At 43.6% G+C, this 19,489-nt stretch overlaps 1 protein-coding gene across 1 annotated transcript in view; it reads right to left on the reverse strand.

Moving 5' to 3' along the window:
- The window catches only part of abtb2b (ankyrin repeat and BTB (POZ) domain containing 2b), a 150,088-nt gene that overhangs the window by 13,382 nt on the left and 117,217 nt on the right, over positions 1-19,489 (reverse strand). Inside the window, exons 4-8 of the mRNA XM_021564060.2 lie at positions 15,250-15,402; positions 2,624-2,789; positions 2,184-2,273; positions 1,320-1,421; positions 595-691 (exon numbers count right to left, since the gene is read on the reverse strand). Of these exons, the coding sequence (XP_021419735.1) occupies positions 595-691; positions 1,320-1,421; positions 2,184-2,273; positions 2,624-2,789; positions 15,250-15,402 (608 nt within the window). The remainder of the gene's footprint in view (positions 1-594; positions 692-1,319; positions 1,422-2,183; positions 2,274-2,623; positions 2,790-15,249; positions 15,403-19,489) is intronic.

A 19,489-nucleotide genomic window follows, 5' to 3' on the forward strand; every position in this document is an offset into this window, starting at 1 on the left:
GTCATGACAGTGCATTGATAAGCACACCAAAGACAGCATTAACAATATGTTATAAAAGAAAGACGGCAGCTCTAACAGCCTATTTCGCACCATAGCCTACTGAATTTGTAAGGTAACGTCTTTCATTTTGATTTCGACACTAATAAAACTGTAGCACTGACTCGCCTATGGATTGATGTTTCAGCATCGTCTCAATGAAGAGTTCGGCGTTCAACTAGACAAATGTGACATGAATGCGCAGTTACAAGCCCAACTCGAGCAGGCTTGAGTAAATGGCAGATGCACGATCAATATCCACCTTTGTAAGCCTGAGCTGGAATGTAAAGCTGACTGAAGCTGGCTTGCTTTAGAAAACACTGAGTAGATCGTACACTGAGTAGATCTGAGTAGATCTAGCCATGGTATACCTCTCAGGTCTGACATATATTTCCATCACACACTTTTGAATGGATGCTTGTGTGTAAAAGTGTATGTGTGAGTGTTGAGTGAGATCTATATTGTGGTTTGTGTGTACGTGTGTGCGTGCTTGTGAGTGTGTGTGCGCACGTGTGTATGCCATGTGGCTGTTCCCGCTCGTGCCCGTGTGGTGCCCACCTGCTGCAGATGCCAGCTGAAGAGGGGTGTCTGCTGTGCTCTCCTGCCCGTTTCGGACGGCTGCCCCTTCCACGTTAGCCCCTGCATCCAACAGCAGCTGCCAACGCACACACACACCACACAGGGTAAGGGTTAGGCACAACATATTCTAATCTACAGTATACACCCTGTCTGTTGAGGTGGAAGAAGGTGAAGCAAATGATGATAGGTGTTTCTGTGAAAAAAGACATAAGGCCGGGATGCCAAAAAATGCAGATTATAAAGCGGTAGTTTGGGTGCTGATTGGCTGAAATGTGTATATTAGACAATATACCACGGGTATGATGCAAAAACCTTTGTTTACTATTTCATTGATGTTTGTAACCCGTTTATAATAGCAATAAGGCACCTCTAGGGCTTGTGGTATATGGCCAATATACCACACCCCCTTAGGCATTATTGCTTAATTAAAAACCTGTGTACTGACATTGACTTTTAAAGGTGATTTCTGCTTGTGCCAATATCTGTAGCGTTTAGAGCGAACATGATCTCCATGAACATAGAAAATTGGACATTCAAAATTGTCTTTAAAAGTATATCCTTGTGTGCAAGTTGCTAATCTGCATTGGATTGAATCCTGGCCTTTGAAGTGAATTGTTTTTTTTTTTGGGGGGGGGGGTTCCCTTTCTTCATCTGGAACTACATAAGGTGTGCCAATTAATAACTGTCTTTTCAGTCATTCATACCTGCACCACAGAGATGTGACCGTGCAGCACAGCGAAGGTAAGAGCCGCCCAGTGGCGACTGTCTGGGTGGACAGAGGGTTGTTTGGAAGAACAGGCAGGCACCTGGGCAGAAGAGAGAGGGAGAAGAGGTTAGGTATCAATGTCATGATAGATGTTTACTGTAATGCATTGTTCACAGCTGCAATTTTACATTTTTAATTTAGGGCTCAATTCAGTATATAGTGCTGAAGATCTGCATTGTAGCGAGACCTTCAGCAAAACGGATTGAATCGAGCCTTTAGTCTTAGTCCTATTCAGAGTGACTTTCAATCAGCACATTCTACTGAGGTACACCAGGGCCAGCCGGTCAAGGCCCGCCCTTGTCAAATGAACATCAGATTTTACTTTTCACAGCAAGTTAGGAGAATTTACGCAGCAGGTTAGAATAATTAACGTAGCAGGTTAAAAGTCACGACCCCAACTATCATTTGGGTCGTCACTCGTTTCTTGTGTGATATATGTGGTTTATTGATAGCAACACTGTTCCCTACTATAGGCAGTTAGCTGCCTAGTGAATGCAACATTGTTACTCTCCGACGTGAATAGTTGGCAACGATGTTTAGTTTCCAATTGCTACACAATAAGCTCAACTGAAATGCAACAATTGCGCATGATACACAGCCCTGTTTCTTTGTCTTCAAGAAGGCGTGATCTTGAGGCCGTCTTTACTCTGCTTTGGAGAAAGAATTCCGTCTCGGAGAAACGGGGATAATCAATACAATCTTTTCTAATTTTGTTAAATTTGGGCACACTTAGCTGGCATTTACCAGCTACCAGAAACCCTGCTCAAGAGTAACCAATCAGAGCAGGGAAAAAAAGCCTTACCGCCACATCTAGGTTGGCCCCGGCATCAATCAACATCTGGACCAGAGCTTCATCTCCCGCTGAGCACGCATACATTAGAGGGGTCATACCCTGCAGAGAGAGAGAGAGGTCGAGAGAGGTCGAGAGAGAGAGAGGTCGAGAGAGAGAATGAGTGAGAGACAGAGAGAGAGAAAGAGAGAGACAGAGAGAGAGAAAATGAGAGAGAGAGAGAGAGAGAATGAGAGAGAGACAGTGAGAGAGAAAGAGAGAGAATGAGAAAGAGATAGAATGAGAGAGAGAGAGAGAGAGAGAGAGAGAGGATGTAATGCTTTGTTTAGAATATGATCTACCAACTGCAGCACGTTAGACCTCAAAGTTCACACAAAATGAGCACATCCACACACCTACCTTCAGCACACACACACACACAACCTGCTCAACCCCTCACTCTCTCTCAATACCTGGTCATCCATGCTGTTTACCCCGTCAGGCCCCAGCAGGTCGATGGCCTGGCCAATCAGGTCGGTGCGTCCACAGTTGAGCATGCGGAAGCCCAGGTCCAAGTGAAACTTATCAGTGGCCGCCTTGGAGTCCAGACGCTTGAAAGAACTAAAACAACACTCAGGCCTGGGAGAGAAACAGCGGGAAGGGGGAAAGACAGAAGAAGATGAAGAAAAAGAAGAAGGACAACAGAAAGAGAGGACGGGAGAGACAAATGGAGGAGAAAAAGGTTAGGGTTAGGTTAGTCAGTGTTCATCAACCACCTAATGTGGTGGAGCAGTTAAATACCTTAACAATGTTTATTTGAGGAGGATGATGTCTAGACTAGACATATGGTGTTAATCTAACTAGGCTGAGACCTTTTAAAGGGGACAGAAATAAAGTTTTGATGACTGATAAAGTAATGTGTTGATGATTTAACTAGCTAATTTGACAGAAGCAAAATATAAGTGAGAGACATATCTTTAAGCCTTTCCTCCATCAGTTGATCTACTGTAGCATCAGGTCTCCTCTGTCAATATAATCGTATTCATTGTGATCAAAAAGGCAAAACTGTTCCAAAATCAGAAGTATGGTGCAGCGAGCAGTATCAGTGTTTCCTGCCACGACCAATCAGATTACAGGGTCAGGAGGAAATTAACATTCAAAACTTGACAACATAATTTGAGGCAAAGGGCATTTCAATAGACTTTAAAAAAAATTACTTAGTACATTGTCCAGGACATAGATTAAAACAAGTAGTTGCACCGGAAAAACTGGGATAAAGTGGAAAAATATAATAAGTGTGGAGAACAACAGTAGTGATCTTGCTGACACAAGCACACTAATTACCCTATATGTTAGCATATTGCAAAGATTGAGAAAACTTACAATAGCTATTGTGAAAGACCAAATAAGTTCTATAGATATGCAGGAAATGTTACTTGGTCAAAGTCAAAAATATTTACCGGAGCCTGCATTTGGGCTTATTTTAATTATTGTTCATCAAGATACAGTTGAAGTCGGAAGTTACCATTCACTAATGTTGGAGATATTAAAACTCATCTTTCAACCACTCCACAAATGTCTTGTTAACAAACTATAGTTTTGGCAAGTGGGTTAGGACATCTACTTTGTGCACGACAAGTAATTTTTCCAACAATTGTTTACAGACAGATTATTTCACTTATAATTCACTGTATCAGATGTCTTGTGGGTCAGAAGTTTACATACACTAAGTTTTTTAAATTTAATTTACCTTTATTTAACTAGGCAAGTCAGTTAAGAACAAATTCTTATTTTCAATGACGGCATAGGTTAACTGCCTGTTCAGGGGCAGAACGACAGATTTGTACCTTGTCAGCTCGGGGGTTTGAACTTGCAACCTTCCGGTTACTAGTCCAACGCTCTAACCACTAGGCTACGCTGCCGCCCAGCGCTCTGCCTTTAAACAGCTTGGAAAATTCCAGAAAATGATGTCATGGCTTTAGAAGTGTCTGACAGGCTATTTGACATCATTTGAGTCATTTGGAGGTGTACCTGTGGATGTATTTAAAGGCCTACCTTCAAAATCAGTGCCTCTTTGCTTGACATCATGGGAAAATCAAAACAAATTAGCCAAGACCTCAGAAAAGAATTGTAGACCTCCACAAGTCTGGTTCATCCTTGGGAGCAATTTCCAAACGCCTGAAGGTACCACGTTCATCTGTACAAACAATAGTAGGCAGGTATAAATACCACGGGACCACTCAGCCTTCATACCGCTCAGGAAGGAGACGCGTTCTGTCTCCTAGAGATGCTATAAAAAGTTGTGCTATAAATTCTCAGACAGCCCAAAGATTCCTAGATGCCTTTCCAGACTCCCTCTGCCTACCCAAGGACGTCAGAGGACAAAAATCAGTTAACCACCTAACCGAGGAACTCAATTTAACCTTGCGCAATACCCTAGATGCAGTTGCACCCCTAAAAACTAAAAACATTTGTCATAAGAAACTAGCTCCCTGGTATACAGAAATACCCGAGCTCTGAAGCAAGCTTCCAGAAAATTGGAACGGAAATGGCGCCACACAACACTGGAAGTCTTCCGACTAGCTTGGAAAGACAGTACTGTGCAGTATCGAAGAGCCCTCACTGTTGCTCAATCATCCTATTTTTTTTCCAACTTACTTGAAGAAAATAAGAACAATCCAAAATTTATTTTTGATATTGTCGCAAAGCTAACTAAAAAGATGTATTCTCCAAGAGAGGATGGCTTTCACTTCAGCAGTAATAAATTCATGAACTTCTTTGAGGAAAAGATCATGATCATGAGAAAGCAAATTACGGACTCCTCTTTAAATCTGCGTCAGTCTGGTTTTAGACCCCATCATAGCACTGAGACTGCACTTGTGAAGGTGGTAAATTACCTTTTAATGGCGTCAGACCGAGGCTCTGCATCTGTCCTCGTGCTCATAGATCTTTGTGCTGGTTTGATACCATCGATCACCACATTCTTTTGGAGAGATTGGAAACCCAAATTGGTCTAACCGGACAAGTTCTGGCCTGGTTTAGATCTTATCTGTCGGAAAGATATCAGTTTGTCTCTGTGAATGGTTTGTCCTCCAACAAATCAACTGTAAATTTTGGTGTTCCTCAAGGTTCCATTTTAGGACCACTATTGTTTTCACTATATATTTTACCTCTTGGTGATGTCATTCGGAAACATAATGTTAACTTTCACTGCTAAGCGGATGACACACAGCTGTACATTTCAATGAAACATGGCGAAGCCACAAAATTGCCCAAGCTGGAAGCATGTGTTTCAGACATAAGGAAGTGGATGTCTGCAAACGTTCTACTTTTAAACTCGGACAAAACAGAGATGCTTGTTCTAGGTCCCAAGAAACAAAGTGATCTTCTGTTGTATCTGACAATTAAATAGTTGTCTCAAATAAAACTGTGAAGGACCTCGGCGTTACTCTGGACCCTGATCTTTTGACGAACATATCAAGACCGTTTCAAGGACAGTTTTTTCCCATTTACGTAACATTGCAAAAATCAGAAATCTTCTGTCTAAAAATTATGCAGAAAAATGTATCCATGCTTTCGATACTTCTAGGTTAGACTACTGCAATGCTCTACTTTCCGGCTACCCAGATAAAGCACAAACAGGTTATATCCTTCCTGTTTGGCCCTGTCCGGGGGTGTCCTCGGATGGGGCCACAGTGTCTCCTGACCCCTCCTGTCTCAGCCTCCAGTATTTATGCTGCAGTAGTTTATGTGTCGGGGGGCTAGGGTCAGTTTGTTATATCTGGAGTACTTCTCCTGTCCTATTCGGTGTCCTGTGTGAATTTAAGTGTGCTCTCTCTAATTCTCTCTTTATTTCTCTCTCTTGGAGGACCTGAGCCCTAGGACCATGCCTCAGGACTACCTGACATGATGATTCCTTGCTGTCCCCAGTCCACCTGGCTGTGCTGCTGCTCCAGTTTCAACTGTTCTGCCTTATTATTATTGGACCATGCTGGTCATTTATGAACATTTGAACATCTTGGCCATGTTCTGTTATAATCTCCACCCGGCACAGCCAGAAGAGGACTGGCCATCCCACATAGCCTGGTTCCTCTCTAGGTTTCTTCCTAGGTTTTGTCCTTTCTATGGAGTTTTTCCTAGCCACCGTGCTTCTACACCTGCATTGCTTATCACATTTTCAAGCCCGGGATCTAGTTGGGCCACTCAAGGACATTTAGAGACTTGGTGGAGTGCGGCAGAGATGGTTGTCCTTCTGGAAGATTCTCCCATGTCCACAGAGGAACTCTGGAGCTCAGAGTGACCATCGGGTTTTGGTCACCTCCCTGACCAAGGTCCTTCTCCCCTGATTGCTCAGTTTGGCCGAGGGGCCAGCTCTAGGAAGAGTCTTGGCGGTTCCAAACTTATTCCATTTAAGAATGATGGAGGCCCCTGTGTTCTTGGGGACATTCAATGCTGCAGACATTTCCCCAGATCTGTGCCCCAACACAATCCTGTCTCGGAGCTCTATGGACAATTCCTTCAACCTCATGGCTTGGTTTTTGCTCTGACATGCACTGACATGCACTGGACCTTATATAGACAAGTGTGTGCATTTCCAAATCGTGTCCAATCAATTGAATTGACCAAAGGTGGACTCCTATCAAGTTGTAGAAACATCTCAAGGATGATCAACAGAAACAGGATGCACCTGTGCTCAATTTTGTGTCACAAAGCAAAGGGTCGGAATACTTACGTAAATAAGGTATATGGTTTTTTATATGTTCTAAATTTGCATTGTAATTATGGGTTAATGTGTGTAGATTGATGATGAATTTTTTTATACATTTTAGAATAACGCTGTAACGTAACAAAATCTGGAAAAAGTAAAGGGGTCTGAGTACTTTCCGAATGCAATGTAAATAAACTCAGCAAAAGAAAAACGTCCCTTTTTCTGGACCCGGTCTTTCAAAATTCGTAAAAATCCAAATAACTTTACAGATCTTCAATGTAAATGGTTTAAACACTGTTTCCCATGCTTCACGGAAACATGGCTCACTGGAGAGACACTATCGGAGTCGGTGCAGCCAACTGGTTTCTCCGCGCATTGCGCAGACAGAAACAAACATCTTTCTGGTAAGAAGAGGGGCAGGGGCGTATGCTTTATGGTTAACGTGACGTGGTGTGATCATAACAACATACAGATACTCAAGTCCTTCTGTTCACCTGATTTAGAATTCCTCACAATCAAATGTCGACCGCATTATCTACCAAGGGAATTCTCTTCGATTATAATCACAGCCGTATATATTCCGCCCCAAGCAGACACATCGATGGCTCTGAACGAACTTTATTTGACTCTTTGCAAACTGGAATCCATTTATCCGGAGGCTGCATTCATTGTAGCTGGGGATTTTAACAAGGCTAATCTGAAAACAAGACTCCCTAAATTTTATCAGCATATCGATTGTGCAGCCAGGGTTGGAAAAACCTTGGATCACTGCTATTCTAACTTCCGCGACGCATATAAGGCCCTGCCCCGCCCTCCTTTCGGAAAAGCTGACCACGACTCCATTTTGTTGATCCCTGCCTACAGACAGAAACTAAAACAAGAAGCTCCCGCGCTGAGGTCTGTTCAACACTGGTCCGACCAATCTGATTCCACACTCCAAGACTGCTTCCATCACGTGGACTGGGATATGTTTCGTATTGCGTCAGACAACAACATTGACGAATACGCTGATTCGGTGAGCGAGTTCATTAGAACGTGCGTTGAAGATGTTGTTCCCATAGCAACGATTAAAACATTCACAAACCAGAAACCGTGGATTGATGGCAGCATTCGCGTGAAACTGAAAGCCCGAACCACTGCTTTTAATCAGGGCAAGGTGACCGGAAACATGACCGAATACAAACAGTGTAACTATTCCCTCCGCAAGGCAATCAAACAAGCCAAGCGTCAGTATAGAGACAAAGTAGAATCTCAATTCAACAGCTCAGACACAAGAGGTATGTGGCAGGGTCTACAGTCAATCACGGATTACAAAAAGAAAACCAGCCCAGTCACGGACCAGGATGTCTTGCTCCCAGGCAGACTAAATAACTTTTTTGCCCGCTTTGAGGACAATACAGTGCCACTGACACGGCCCGCAACTAAAACATGAGGACTCTCCTTCACTGCAGCCGACGTGAGGAAAACATTTAAACGTGTCAACCCTCGCAAGGCTGCATGCCCAGACGGCATCCCCAGCCGCGCCCTCAGAGCATGTGCAGACCAGCTGGCTGGTGTGTTTACGGACATATTCAATCAATCCCTATCCCAGTCTGTTGTTCCCACATGCTTCAAGAGGGCCACCATTGTTCCTGTTCCCAAGAAAGCTAAGGTAACTGAGCTAAACGACTACCGCCCCGTAGCACTCACTTCCGTCATCATGAAGTGCTTTGAGAGACTAGTCAAGGACCATATCACCTCCACCCTACCTGACACCCTAGACCCACTCCAATTTGCTTACCGCCACAGACGGTCCACAGACGATGCAATCTCAACCACACTGCCCTAACCCATCTGGACAAGAGGAATACCTATGTGAGAATGCTGTTCATCGACTACAGCACGGCATTTAACACCCTAGTGCCCTCCAAGCTCGTTATCAAGCTCGAGACCCTGGGTCTCGACCCCGCCCTGTGCAACTGGGTACTGGACTTCCTGACCGGCCGCCCCCAGGTGGTGAGGGTAGGCAACAACATTTCCACCCCGCTGATCCTCAACACTGGGGCCCCACAAGGGTGCGTTCTGAGCCCTCTCCTGTACTCCCTGTTCACCCTGCGTGGCCACGCACGCCTCCAACTCAATCATCAAGTTTGCGGACGACACAACAGTGGTAGGCTTGATTACCAACAACGACGAGACGGCCTACAGGGAGGAGGTGAGGGCCCTCGGAGTGTGGTGTCAGGAAAATAACCTCACACTCAACGTCAACAAAACTAAGGAGATGATTGTGGACTTCAGGAAACAGCAGAGGGAACACCCCCTATCCACATCGATGGAACAGTAGTGGAGAGGGTAGTAAGTTTTTCCTCGGCGTACACATCACAGACAAACTGAATTGGTCCACCCACACAGACAGCATCGTGAAGAAGGCGCAGCAGCGCCTATTCAACCTCAGGAGGCTGAAGAAATTCGGCTTGTCACCAAAAGCACTCACAAACTTCTACAGATGCACAATCGAGAGCATCCAGTCGGGCTGTATCACCGCCTGGTACGGCAACTGCTCCGCCCACAACCGTAAGGCTCTCCAGAGGGTAGTGAGGTCTGCACAACGCATCACCGGGGGCAAACTACCTGCCCTCCAGGACACCTACACCACCTGATGTCACAGGAAGGCCATAAAGATCATCAAGGACAACAACCACCCGAGCCACTGCCTGTTCACCCCGCTATCATCCAGAAGGCGAGGTCAGTACAGGTGCATCAAAGCTAGGACCGAGAGACTGAAAAACAGCTTCTATCTCAAGGCCATCAGACTGTTAAACAGCCACCACTAACACTGAGTGGCTGCTGCCAACACACTGACTCAACTCCAGCCACTTTAATAATGGGAATTGATGGGAAATGATGTAAAATATATCACTAGCCACTTTAAACAATGCTACCTAATACAATGTTTACATACCCTACATTATTCATCTCATATGTATATGTATATACTGTACTCTATATCATCTACTGCATCTTTATGTAATACATGTATCTCTAGCCACTTTAACTATGCCACTTTGTTTACATACTCATCTCATATGTATATACTGCACTCAATAACATCTACTGTATCTTGCCTATGCCGCTCTGTACCATCACTCATTCATATATCTTTATGTACATATTCTTTATCCCCTTACACTTGTGTCTATAAGGTAGTAGTTTTGGAATTGTTAGCTAGATTACTTGTTGGTTATTACTGCATTGTCGGAACTAGAAGCACAAGCATTTCGCTACACTCGCATTAACATCTGCTAACCATGTGTATGTGACAAATAAAATTTGATTTGATTTGATTTGATTTATTCAATGAAGCATGAACATGCACCTGTGGAACAGTCGTTAAGACACTAGCAGTTACAGATGGTAGGAAAGGAAGGTCACAGTTATGAAAACTTAGGACACTAAAGAGGCCTTTCTACAGACTCTGAAAAAAAACAAAAGAAAGATGCCCAGGGTCCCAGCTCATCTGCGTGTACGTGCCTTAGGCATGCAACAAGGAGACATGAGGACTGCAGATGCGGCCAGGGCAATAAATTGAAATGTCAGTACTGAGATGCCAAAGACAGCGCTACAGGGAGACCCCAAAGACAGCACTACAGGGAGACAGGACTTACAGCTTATCGTCCTCGCAGTGGCAGACCATGTGTAACAACACCTGCACAGGATTGGTACATCCGAACATCACACCTGCGTGACAGCTACAGGATGGCAACAACAACTGCCTGACTTACACCAGGAATGCACAATCCCTCCATCAGTGCTCAGATTGTCCGCAATAGGCTGAGAGAGGCTGGTCTGAGGGCTTGTAGGCCTGTTGTAAGGCAGGTCCTCACCAGACATCACAAGCAACACATGGGCAAAAACCCACCGGCGCTGGAACCAGACAGAACTGGCAAAAAGTGCTCTTCACTGACGAATCGCGGTTTTGTCTCATCGGGGGTGATGGTTAGATTCGTGTTTATTGTCGAAGGAATGAGCGTTACACCAAGGCCAGTACTCTGGAGTGGGATCGATTTGGAGGTGGAGGGACTGTCATGGTCTGGGGCAGTGTGTCACAGCATCATCGGACTGAGCTTGTTGTCATTGCAGGCAATCTCAACGCTGTGCGTTACAGGGAAGACATCCTCCTCCCTCATGCTGTACCCTTCCTGCAGGCTCATCCTGACATGACCCTCCAGCATGACAATGCCACCAGCCATTCTGCTCGCTCTGTGCGTGATTTCCTGTAAGACAGGAATGCCATGGCCAGCGAAGAGCCCGGATCTCAATCCCATTGAGCACATCTTGGACCTGTTGGATCGGAGGGTGAGGGCTTGCGCCATTCCCCCCAGAAATGTCCGGGAACTTGCAGGTGCCTTGGTGGAAGAATGGGGTAACATCTCACAGCAAGAACTGGTAAATCTGGTGCAGTCCACGAGGAGGAGATGCAGTGCAGTACTTAATGCAGCTGGTGGCCACACCAGATACTGACTGTTACTTTTGATTTTGACCCCCGCTTTACTCACGGACACATTATTCAATTTCTGTCTGTGGACCTTGTTCAGTTTATGTCTCTATTGTTGAATCTTATGTTCATACAAATATTAACACATGTTAAGTTTGCTGAAAATAAACACAGTTGACAATGAGAGGACATTTACATTTTTTGCTGAGAATACAGTGGGCAAAAAAGTATTTAGTCAGCCACCAATTGTGCAAGTTCTCCCACTTAAAAAGATGAGAGGCCTGTAATTTTCATCATAGGTACACTTCAACTACGACAGACAAAATTAGAAAAAAAATCCAGAAAATCACATTGTAGGATTTTTAATGAATTTATTTGCAAATTATGGTGGAAAATAAGTATTTGGTCACCTACAAACAAGCAAGATTTCAGCCTCTCACAGACCTGTAACTTCTTTAAGAGGCTCCTCTGTCCTCCACTCGTTACCTGTATTAATGGCACCTGTTTGAACTTGTTATCAGTATAAAAGATACCTGTCCACAACCTCAATCAGTCACACTCAAAACTCCACTATGGCCAAGACCAAAGAGCTGTCAAAGAACACCAGAAACAAAATTGTAGACCTGCACCAGGCTGGGAAGACTGAATCTGCAATAGGTAAGCAGCTTGGTTTGACGAAATCAACTGTGGGAGCAATTGTTAGGAAATGGAAGACATACAAGACCACTGATAATCTCCCGCGATCTGGGGCTCCACGCAAGATCTCACCCCATGGGGTCAAAATGATCACAAGAACGGTGAGCAAAAATCCCAGAACCACACGGGGGGACCTAGTGAATGGCCTGCAGAGAGCGAGACCAAAGTAACAAAGCCTACCATCAGTAACACACTACGCCGCCAGGGACTCAAATCCTGCAGTGCCAGACGTGTCCCCCTGCTTAAGCCAGTACATGTCCAGGCCCGTCTGAAGTTTGCTAGAGAGCATTTAGATGATCCAGAAGAAGATTGGGAGAATGTCATATGGTCAGATGAAACCAAAATGTAACTTTTTTGGTAAAAACTGAACTCGTCGTGTTTGGAGGACAAAGAATGCTGAGTTGCATACAAAGAACACCATACTTACTGTGAAGCATGGGGGTGGAAACATCATGCTTTGGGGCTGTTTTTCTGCAAAGGGACCAGGACAACTGATCCGTGTAAAGGAAAGAATGAATGGGGCCATGTATCGTGAGATTTTGAGTGAAAACCTCCTTCCATCAGCAAAGGCATTGAAGATGAAACGTGGCTGGGTCTTTCAGCATGACAATGATCCCAAACACACTGCCCGGGCAACGAAGGAGTGGCTTCGTAAGAAGCATTTCAAGGTCCTGGAGTGGCCTAGCCAGTCTCCAGATCTCAACCCCATAGAAAATCTTTGGAGGGATTTGAAAGTCCGTGTTGCCCAGCAACAGCCCCAAAACATCACTGCTCTAGAGGAGATCTGCATGGAGGAATGGGCCAAAATACCAGCAACAGTGTGTGAAAACCTTGTGAAGACTTACAGAAAACGTTTGACCTCTGTCATTGCCAACAAAGGGTATATAACAAAGTATTGTGTGTATGTATATATATGTATATATATATATATATATATATATATATATATACATATATACATATATATACTGTATATACACAAATCAATAATGACTAACTCAAGAATAAGTGAAAATTAGACAATGGATTCTGTACATTTTCTGGTAAAAAAATGGAAGTTGCAAAAACACAAGTTTTGCACCACTTATTTTAATTTGCTCTATGGCTCAGGTGGCCAAGTGTAGGCTATGGCGAAGATCTGTTTGGCTCAGTTGTGACTCACGAAGAGGTAGATATTTGCAGGTGTTTCTGATTAATAAACATGCTGGTGGGTGATAACATTCAAAGAAAACCCATCCCTGAAAAGAAATGTAGACCACAAAGTATTAGCACGTCATATCAGAGGGAAACACAAGGCATTGACATAAAAAAATCAGAAGCCCCTACTTCAATCCCAAATACACTGAACAAAAATATAAATGCAACATGTAAAGTGTTCATCCCATGTTTTATGAGTCGAAATAAAATATCGCAGAAATGTTCCATATGCACAAAACGCTGATTTCTCTCAAATTTTGTGTAAAAATGTGTTTAAATCCCTTTTAGTGAGCATTTCTCCTATGCCAAGATAATCCATCGACCTGACAGGTGTGGCATATGAAGAAGCTGATGAAAAGCCATGATCATTACACAGGTGAACCTTGTACTGGGGACAATAAAAGGCCACCTTAAAATGTGCAGTTTTGTCACAGATGTCACAAGTTTTGAGAGAGTGTACAGTAGGCATACTGATTGCAGGAATGTCTACCAGAGCTGTTGCCAGAGAATTGAATGTTCATTTCTCTACCATAAGCTGCCTCCAACATCATTTTAGAGAATTTGGCAGTACGTCCAACCGGCCTCACAACTTCAGACCACGTGTAACCACGCCAGCCTAGGAACACCACATCCAGCTTCTTCACCGTGCTGAGGAGTATTTCTGTCTGCAATAAAGCCCTTTTGTGGGGAAAAACTGATTCGGATTGGCTAGGCCTGGCTCCCCAGTGGGTGGGCCTGGCTGCCAAGTGGGTGGGTCTATGCCCTCCAAGGCCAACCAATGGCTGCACCCCTGCCCAGTCATATGATATCCATAGATTAGGCCTAATGCATTTATTTAAATTTCCTTATATGAACTCTAACTCAGTAAAACCTTTGAAATCGTTGCATTTTGTGTTTATAGTTTTGTTCAGTATATATCATACTTTGACTAATATGATGACTTAATGACTTCAATCATTGTCCAACATCATGAGTAATCTCTGGGCATCGTCTTGTGGTACTTTAAACCACATCAGGCAACCACTTTTGAGGTCTTGGAAAAATACCCCCCAAACATTTTTTTGGAGGCTGTTTCTGCCCTTTAATTTAATTGTACACCAGCAAGAGACCATTTATTTGGCTGGCTTTGCTTTTGTACTGTACAATGTACAGTATTGTACATATGATGGCAGAGTTTGCAAAAACAAATGACCACCCGATTGATAGGCTATAAATCTTAATGGAAAAAACAATTGGCATGCTAACTGGCTACACAACACACACGGGCACACACAAACAGGCTTTACTTCTTCAGAAAGTTGCAGGAAATACAAATCACTGATTTCTTTTTATGAATTATGCGAAACGAGTTACATTTAAATAACCTACCGCTATTTTTCGTCTGTGAGCTGCACCACATGACAACCAACTTGGGGTATGGCCTTGCTGCCTGACCAATGATGTTCTGCTCAAACTAAGCTATGAGTGCGGTGTGTGTGTAACACACATTATGTAACACACACATTATTTCACCTTTATTTAACTAGGCAAGTCAGTTAAGAACAAATTCTTATTTATAATGACTGAACCCTTCCCTAACCCGGACGACACTGGGAAATTGTGCGCCGTCCTATGGGACTCCCGATCACAGCCGGTTGTGACACAGCCTGGGAATGAACCAGGGTCTGTAGTGACGTCTCTAGCGCTGCAATCCAGTGCCTTAGACCGCTGTGCCACTAGGAACATAGTAAGGTGTATGTTGATCGGCTACTGCTGCCACAATTGCCCATTTTCTCCCTCCCTCCTCTCCATCTTTGCTAGGGATTTCTGAGATTTTTGATATGTAAAAAAATCTTAAGCTAATAAGTGTTTTTTGCCTTTTTTCTAACAAGGGGTATGGCCTACCCCCACGCACCCTCTCAATTCGAGCCCTCTTTTTGGACAAGTCTGAGAGTGAGCTACCTGCATCTCTGCTATCTATTTAACTGCGTGTGTGTGTGTGTGTGTGTGTGTGTGTGTGTGTGTGTTTTTGCTCTCTCTCTTACTTCAGCTGTCTGGGTTCACAGTCCATGCCTGGGAGGAGCTGTCTAGCGGTCTGTCTGACATCATCGCTGTCCACCAATAGGCTGCGGCGGTGCTCAGCGTGCACAATAGCCACTCGCATCCACTCCATCAGGGGCGGCAGCAGCAGGAAGGGCCTATGGAAGACACAGAATGGTGTTACAGAACAATTCACACCCCATCAATACCTGTATCCATCAGAAAGGGGCTATGGAGAGAGAAATCCTCTATTCCCTATTAAGTGCAGTAATTTTGACCAGGACCCATAGTGCTCAGTGACAGGGTGCAATTTGGGGCGCTTGATATTATATAGCTCCCTTAATGCAATATCTTCTATTTTGCCCCAAATATGAGCTCCAGGGAGAACCGGTTAAGGAAAGAAGGGCTTGTGTCCCAAATAGCACCAATAGGAGAAAAGTAGTGCACTATTTAGGGGATAAGGTGCCATTTGGGACACAGTCAGGGGCTGGATGGGAAACCAATCTGTCCCAAATAACATCCTGTTTTGAAAGAGGAACTCCAACTTTCCAGTCTAAATATGCATTTACTAAATGTAGCAAGTGATTTAGCTACCCAGGAGAGTTCAGGAAGAGAGAGAAAAGAGAGAGAGAGAGAGAGAGAGAGAGAGCGTGTTCTTTCCTTTTTGAGTATCTCTGGCTCAGACCTGACCAGCATTCAGCAGGATAACATCTCCTGACCCTGAAGAGACTTATACAGTGGGGCAAAAAAGTATTTAGTCAGCCACCAATTGTGCAAGTTCTCCCACTTAAAAAGATGAGAGAGGCCTGTAAATGTATCATAGGTACACTTCAACTATGACAGACAAAATGAGAAAAAAAATCCAGAAAATCACATTGTAGGATTTTTTATTGAATTTATTTGCAAATTATCAGCTATCTGAGCAGCTATCTCTGCAGCTCACCGATCGCTGCAGCTGTACACAGCCCATCTGTAAATAGCCCATTCAACTACCTACCTCATCCCGATATTGTTTTTATTTACATTTGTTTTGCTTTTTTGCACACCAGTATTTCTACTTGCACATCATCATCTGCACATCTATCACTCCAATTTTCTAAATTGTAATTACTTCGCTATTATGGCCTATTTATTGCCTTACCTCCTTACTCCATTTGCACACACTGTATATAGATTTTTCTATTGTTATCGACTGTACTTTTGTTTATCTCATGTGCAACTCTGTGTTGTGTTGTTTTTTTCTCGCACTGCTTTGCTTTATCTTGGCCAGGTCGCAGTTGTAATTGAGAACTTGTTCTCAACTGGCCTACCTGGTTAAATAAAGGTGAAATAAAAATCAAATTAAAATTATTCTGCCTGCTAGCCATGTAATAGAGATGGAAGCGGTCAAGGGGGTGAGACCAGTATAGAACCAGAGTGTCATTGATTCCCGCCCCCCTTCTTCACCCACCACTTAACCCCCCCCTAAACCTGAGCCTGTTAGCAACTACCAATTCCCCCTAAAACCTTTTAAAATCCCACCAACACCCTACCCCCTATTTCCTAATCACCTGCCCATCAATTGCCTACACACACTCACAGAACTTCCATCCCCCGCCCTCAGCTCCCACCTACCAAGCCAACCCATAGCTGCAACCCCCAACTTCAATTATTCAAACCCCCCAAGCCCCCATTGGGCCCCTGGCTGCCTCTCAACTGTCAGACCTCGGTGACAGCAACAGAAACTTTCCCTGTTCTGTCACTCTATGTGAATGCACTGGAGCATCTGTCCCTCTTTCTGTCTCTGTCACTAGAGGTTGATAAGACAACTGAATGACAGTATCAATGCTAGCCAACAATGCTATTGAAGTTTAAGAGTGCTAACAATGAGAACAATGTGAATGAGACCACCTTGGAGTTGCCTGCTGTGCCAGAGTGTAGATGCATGAATGACACCACAGGTGTTCGGGTGCTCATTATCCACAGTCAATACACACTACGGAGACGGTGTGTGTGTTCGTGTGTCTCCAGGGCGTTGCTCAGAATAACATCACAGCAGGAGTGTGTGTGATAACACAATCTTTAGAGATGAGGGAGACAGTGTTCAAAACACTCATTACTATCACTGTTGCTGCTTCACACGATCAAAGACTGCAATAAAACAATACAACTCTTCCTATATTGATGTTTTATTGTCACATACACCAGATACATGCAGTGAAATGTGTTGTTTTACAGGGTCAGCCATAGTAGTATGGCGCCCTGGAGCAAATTAGGGTTAAGTGTCCTTTCTCAAGGGCACTTCGAAAATATTTTTAACCTTTAAGGCTTTTCGAACCCTCTAACCACTAAGCTACGTGCCACATATACTCCTATTGTTTCCTACTGGCTCTGTAATCCCATCTATATTTAAATATAACAGCAAACACTTAGACAATAATATACAAGAATCCAGATACGGCAAGTAGTGATATTGCTGATGTGTTTGGGAGTGAGGGAGGGAAGGAAGGAATTAGGGAGGGAGAGAGAGAGAGATATTACCATAAGACAGACCACATATTCACCCGGCACACCATAATTGACAAACAAACCAAAATAAAAGCAGAAAAGTCTTCTCATGCATTGTTGATTTCAAAAAAGCATTTGACTCAACTTGGCATGATGGTTTGCAATATAAATTGATGGAAAGCGGTGTTGGGGGAAAAACCTACAAATGATAAAATGTATGTACACAAATAACAAGTGTGCAGTTCAAATTGGCAAAAAACACACAGATTTCTTTCCACGGGGTCGTGGGATAAGACAGGGAGCCTAAACCTTGAGCCTAAACCTCTTCAACATATATATCAACAAATTAGCGAGTGCACTAGAACAGTATGCAACACCCGGCCTCACCCTACTAGAATCTGAAGTCAAATTGTTTGCTAATTATCTGGTGCTTCTGTCACCAACCGAGGAGGGCCTGCAGCAGCACCAAGATCTTCTGGACAGACACGGTCATACCGGGGCCCTGACAGTGAATCTCAGTAAGACAAAAATAATGGTTTTCCAAAAAAGGTCCAGTTGCCAGGACCACAAATACAAAATTCCATCTAGACACTGTTGCCCTGGATCACACAAAAAACTGTACCTATCTCAGCCTAAACATCAGCACCACAGGTAACTTCCACAAAGCTGTGAAGAAACTGAGAGACAAGACAAAAAGGGCCTTCCACGCCATCAAAAGGAACATAACATTCAACATTCCAATTAGGATCTGGCTAAAAATACTTGACTCAGTTACAGAATCCATTCCCCTTTATGGTTGTGAGGTCTGGGGTCCACTCACAAACCAAAAATTCACAAAATGGGACAAACATCAAATTGAGACTCTGCATGCAGTATTCTGCAAAAACATCCTCACCAAATAATGCATGCAGAGCAGAATTAAGACGATACCCGCAAATTATCAAAATCCAGAAAAGAGACTGTAAATTCTAAAACGATTCCCAAACCTTCCATACCAAAGCAATTACCTACAGAGAGATAAACTTAGTGAAGAGTTCCCTCAGCAAGCTGATGCTGGGGCTCTGTTCACAAACAAATCCAACAGAGCCCCAGGACAGCAACACAATTAGACCCAACTAAATCATTAGAAAACAAAAAGATAATTACTTGACACATTGAAAATAATTAACCAAGGAAACTGTGCAAACTGGAATGCTATTTGGCCCTAAACAGATACTACACAGTGGAAGAATACTTGACCACTGTGACTGACCCATAAATTAAGGAAAGCTTTGACTATGTACAGACTCAGTGAGCATAGCCTTGCTATTGAGAAAGGCCACCATAGGCAGATCTGGCTCTCGAGAGATGACAGGCTATGTGCTCACTGCCCACAAAATTATGTGGAAAATTAGCTGCACTTCCGAACCAAACGTATAACCACATTAGAGATACATATTTACCTCAGATTACACAGACCAACAAATAATTTGAAAAATCAAATCCAATAAAGTCATATATCTATTATGTGAAATTTCACAGTGTGCAATCATAGCAGCAAGATGTATGTGTGTGTGAGTGTTTGTCTGCTGTAGATAATTTTTCTCCAGTAATCCCACTTGACTTTTAGAAGACCATGCACACAGGTAAACACTCCTGCTACCAGACCATGCATGTGGTGCTTTCTCTTTTGCTCTCTCTATTGCCTGTCTCTGACCCATGCCATGACAACAAAATTAAATCAGAATGCAAGCAACAACATTTGTTATAGCACTTAGG

The sequence above is a fragment of the Oncorhynchus mykiss genome, chromosome 2, assembly GCF_013265735.2.
Source record: "Oncorhynchus mykiss isolate Arlee chromosome 2, USDA_OmykA_1.1, whole genome shotgun sequence".
Classification (NCBI taxonomy): domain Eukaryota; kingdom Metazoa; phylum Chordata; class Actinopteri; order Salmoniformes; family Salmonidae; genus Oncorhynchus; species Oncorhynchus mykiss.